The following is a 5,052-nucleotide window of genomic DNA, read 5'->3' as shown; positions in this document are numbered from 1 at the left end:
CGCGCTTCCTTGTGCGGCGCCCCAACCCAGTTCCGAAGTGCCCAGTGAAAACTTAATTAAAAAGGATTCCTTTTTGGATTAGATTTGGACTCTAGTTTTCCTTAATTCTATAAATAGACACCCTAGGGCTATTTTGTGGGGGGTGGACATTATTTTGGTGTGCAAGAGCAAGATTTAAGTTTTCTAATAGGTTTTGATTTTCTAACTCTTCTTTATTTTAGAAATTGCATGAAAAACTTTACTTTGCGGTTTTGAATATTATGAGTCGCTAAACACCCTTGTTTTGGAGCTGTAGGTACAGATTGACTCTTGAATATTGAAGGCTTTGAATTAATTCTATGTTATCGTTTTAAGTTACTTCTATATTTTTATTTTGGTATTTCTTGAGTGCCCATCGTAGAGATAAATCTCCTTTCTATTCTTGAAATCGAGAGAGGGTAAGGCAGATAGATCATAGAATATAAAAAGTTTGATCTTCCATTGAGTTGATTTCTATTTGGAAGTGACGCCCAGAAAAATACCTAGCTTGGTTTAGAAATGGGATGAAATATAAATGCTCGCCAATTAGAACTGCATAGTCCCGCTCAACGATGTAGTTAGACTGTGAATTGGAGTAGGCGACTAGAGGTCAAGCGACCCTACTCATATAAATAAACTTGTAACTGAGATTTGATACCTAAAGTTTAAAGCAGGGTGCAGTCTTAGAATTTTCTTTTACTTGCTTGAAACATAAATTTGAAGTCATTCACATTAATTACTTTTATTTTTTGCATAAATCGTAGTTGTAAATGTTACAGCCATCAAACTCTTTTAAAAGATTACTTTTTGTCGATTTGTGGAATTGAGTAAAAGTTAATCATAAGTTCCTTGGGAACAAAAACTCATTTCTAAAAGAAAATATATTACTTGAGCGACCACATCCACTTACGTGTGCATTTTGGAGCAACAAATTTTGGCACCCGAAACATATATCCAAAACATTCCCTTCCTTACCCTAAGACGGCATTACATCCAAAATAGAGTCCTCTTGATTTCTTGTGAAATATGTGGTTAAAGTAAAAATACATTATGGTCAAGCTTATGGCGTGTTAAGAGAAGTAAAAATTTCATTTGTGAGAGTGAGTAAAAATGTTTGAAAAATAGGCCTCATCTATAATATGATTGCTTGAGTAAAAGGTTGTACTAAACACAAAGGTGAGAGGGCATTCATGAACATGTTAGGAGTTCATCTATTTGGTTTGTTTGTATATGTTTTGATAGAATGTATGCCTTCACTTAATAAGTAATGGACCAGGTCCCTTACTTCACTTCAGAAAATACCTGAAAGTTAAAATGCAGTAAAATCAACACAATGATTTTACGTGGAAACCTCCTTGCTTAAGGGAGTAAAACCACGACCTGTCTCACAGGATTTTCAATCGTTTTCACTAATCTTCAAAAGCAAAATCAAAACACGATTACACCAAACGTAAGAAAGAGTTAATATTACCGTTAAGCAATAGTCCTCTATTGCTCAACAAGCCTAAGTAGCAAAACAATCTACCCACTAAGCTATCCCACCTGGACAACCTAGACTTCTAACACAACACACCAATTCCTTTATAAAGTTAGGAGTGGTTTACAATTTAAGAACAAGAGAATAAATTCCTAAACAACTAGATGATAAGCTCCAGATGTTGCTGTTGTTCTTGGAATAATTCTGCCTTTGCTTTGTGTAGCTTTTGCAAGAGTTCTTGAAAAGTTTTTATCAAGTTGCAAAAACTAGGAACAAATGTTTAGGAAAATGCCTTTTATATGGGCAAGTCACTTTCCTAAACTTCTTTGCTTTTGGCTGGAAAGGTCACACTTTTTTGACGCCATCGTGAAGTGTGCACCTACTTTCTGTATGTCTCCAGCTGGCAGTCGACTGGCTCATCATCATGAGAGCCTGGTACCTCTACTAGGTCCCTGGGTTTGTTTCATCTGCAATACTTCAAACAAGACACCTACAATACTCAAGTAGAAAACCCGGTACCTTTATGAGGTCCCTAAGTTTGTCAAATCATCAAAACTACAAATAACATTTTCCCCCTTTTTGATGATGACAAACGATGATATGATCTGAGATCTTCACCATAATTGTTCCCCCTGACATTGTATTTCCCCTTACAGTATATTCCCCCTTATTTAGGTACTAACATATTACTTCCCCCTTATTTATCTACTAACAGTTTACTTCCCCCTTTTGGCATCATAAAAAAGATATGCAGTAAACCATTGAGTCAATCATAAATTCTGAGCAAGATCAGAGCTAATAAGCAATCAAATAGTAGAGGAAGAGCAATCACAAAAGAACATAAGAAGAACAGCAAAGGAATAAAGTAACCAACATGCCATTATAACATAAATACATTAAAGACAAACTAAAAATCCATCAACACGATGATCAGCCACAAAACGAAAATGACACAGGGAAGGATTGATTGAAAATTTAGGATGGGGGGGAGTTTGAGATAGGGACTGGATAACAAGAGTGAGTCGTGCATTGGCAGCATAATTATCCTTGATGGCCTTTTCTTGCAGGGCAGTTATCTTCGCCTTCAACTCATTGTTCTCTTTCTCCAGAGCTTGTACAACTGAAGAACCAGGTCCCTCACTCTGTGCAGTAAGCAGCTCTGCTTTGAGTACAACAATTTCAGCCTCTTTACTACTCAACAACACAGTGAGTTCTTCAGTCTCATGTTTAATTTGATCCAGGTCCTCAAGAAGTTGAGCCATCTCGATTTTTGGTAAGTCTCTGCCTTCAATACATTCACATTCAGACAAGGTATGCTCAGAGATAGTTTGTTTAACTGTCCCCACCTTTCCAATACCAAGAGTAATCTGAAAGTGCTTGAATACTTCAGTGAGAAAGTATCCATACCCCATTCCATGTACTCATTTCCTCTCAATAACTATTTTATGAATGTGTTCAATCATGAGACTAGGAAGGCTCAGAGCCTCAAAGCTGCACAGCATCTCCATTACGTACAAGTCAGCAGCAGTAGCAAGAGTTCTCTTTTCTTACGAGGAAGAACCACCTTGTTGACAAACTCGAAGACCAGCTGATACTCACTATTCATAATTTTCTTATAGATCCCAGCAACCTTAGTTGTGGGAGTCTTAGAAATCAGGGATTCAAATTCTGAAGAGCAATTTTTGTTCAGCACGGACCGGGTCCCCTCTGTAGGCACTCTGAGGATTTTCCCCAACACCACCTCATTCAAAGAAATAGCAATATTGTTCACACGTGTGAGGAGACTCCCATCTTCCATGAATTGAACATTGTAATAGAATTCACGAACCTCTTCTTCATGGAGGATGGGGGATTTTCTGTTGAACAGGTGCAGCCAAGATTTGATCTCCACCATGTCATGCAGAGAATCCATGCCCGGAAGAGTAATAATCCCCATATCAAACACTCTTCCAGCGAGGACTGCTTGTTTCCTCAGAGTGTCAACTATTTCCTGCAAGTTGACATTCTCAACTTTCCTGGCTTGAGGATCAGGTCCCTGTGTCCGCTTTCTCTTTTTCTCAGATCTCTTCCCTTTGGACTGTGACTTTTCAACCTTCTTTGTAACCCTTTCCCTTTTCTTTTCTGACTTCTTCTTGTTATTTTTCTTTTCAACCTCTTCTCCAGACAACTCAACCAGTTTTTCTTTAGGTATCCTAAAATTTGATACCTTGAAGGTTCGTGCACTGTTGACTGCAGCAGCAGATCATGTGCTTGCCTTCAAGGCATCTACCATCAATTTTTGTGCAGCAGACCTTGTATTAGGTCGTCTCTTAGGAGGCTCCTCCACGACCTTTTCCTTTACTTTTCGACTCTCCATCTTCCATTTTAATGGTTCTTCCTCACTTGCAGATTCAGATGAAGAGGAAGAAGAGTACCGCCCTAAATCGGGGGTTTTATCGAAAATGGGTTGAGAGGGCCTTACCTCTTCTCCTTCCAGGGCGTCAGTATGTTCTGCTCTGGCCTCTTCTCTCATCATTGCCAGGCTCTCAATCACGAGTTCCTCACTCGCTGCCACGATATTAGACTCGGAAGTCCTGTGTTTTGGTAGATCTCCCTCAAACATGTTGTCAGGCAACATGTCTTCACATGGACCAGGTACTGTAGAAGTGTTTAAAATTGATGGAGAAGAAAGGGTTGTCCGGAGTATTTTGAGGAGTACTGGGTGGGGGAGGAAGGCTGGCTTGAACAGGTGTTGGAGAATAGAATGCAAGTGGCGCAATTTCACTAAGTGCATCCAACATTTTCTTAGAAGAAGATGAAGAGGTAGACATGTTTGTGATACTGGAAGGTTTCGTTGAAAAGAAAAGGGAAGAAGAAGAAAGATTTTGCCTTTGAATTTGATAAGCCTTTTGATAAAAAAGAGAGAGATAAAGTTAAGAGACAGATGAGAGTTCCAAAAAGAAAAAGGCCTTTTTAAAAGAAGTGAAAGGGTGCCAGGTCCTTGATTAGATGCATCGTTTGAGGGAGAAACGATTGGACTGATCGGTCAGAGTAACCGATGACTGACACGTGGCATTTTCAATGGTCAAATTTTTAGTTTAAATTTAATGTAAAAATGCTAACCTGGACAGGTACCAGGTACCATGATAGAGTTTAACTTCATTCCTTAATTGTTCTAGTCTCTTCTTTTGCTGAGCAGGTCCCTATTGAGAGTATACCTACGAAAGATACAAAAGTGATCTTGTTCAGATATTTAAAATTCACACAAAGGATACCTGCATTGCAATTCTAACCATCAAAAGAGTTTTACTGTTGGAGGCTAAAAGCATCACTTGGAGATCAACATCCCCAACTTTAATCGATTTCTCTCAAATTGATCCTTGCTCAGAGCCTTGGTGAAGATGTCTGCAATCTGTTCCTCCGTTGGACAGTATGTGAGCACAATATTACCCTTCTCAACATGATCTCTCAAAAAATGATGTCTGACATCAATGTGCTTTGTTCTCTTATGATGAACTGGGTTCTTTCCCATACTCACAGCACTAGTGTTTTCACACATAAGAGGAATTACTTTGATG

At 38.8% G+C, this 5,052-nt stretch overlaps 1 protein-coding gene across 1 annotated transcript; it reads right to left on the bottom strand.

Annotated features, from left to right (window-relative positions):
- Positions 1 to 3,002: 3,002 nt before the first annotated feature.
- LOC138338547 (FK506-binding protein 4-like) lies at positions 3,003 to 4,305 on the bottom strand. The gene is made up of 3 exons (XM_069289521.1): positions 4,194 to 4,305; positions 3,787 to 4,132; positions 3,003 to 3,687 (listed from the first exon to the last, which is right to left on the bottom strand). Exons 1-3 carry the CDS (start codon positions 4,303 to 4,305, stop codon positions 3,003 to 3,005), a joined length of 1,143 nt encoding a protein of 380 aa, XP_069145622.1.
- Positions 4,306 to 5,052: the final 747 nt, after the last annotated feature.

The sequence above is a fragment of the Solanum lycopersicum genome, chromosome 9 (assembly GCF_036512215.1).
Source record: "Solanum lycopersicum chromosome 9, SLM_r2.1".
NCBI lineage: Eukaryota > Viridiplantae > Streptophyta > Magnoliopsida > Solanales > Solanaceae > Solanum > Solanum lycopersicum.
This window is presented reverse-complemented; position numbering and strand designations above follow the sequence as displayed.

Excerpts from the sequence above, each read along its gene's own strand:
- LOC138338547 (XM_069289521.1), bottom strand. The coding sequence starts at position 4,305 with ATGTCTACCTCTTCATCTTCTTCTAAGAAAATGTTGGATGCACTTAGT. Across the intron at positions 4,133-4,193 it reads CAGCCTTCCTCCCCCACCCA|TACCTGGTCCATGTGAAGAC; the intron begins GTACTCCTCAAA and ends ACACTTCTACAG. Across the intron at positions 3,688-3,786 it reads AAGAGACGACCTAATACAAG|GATACCTAAAGAAAAACTGG; the intron begins GTCTGCTGCACA and ends ATCAAATTTTAG.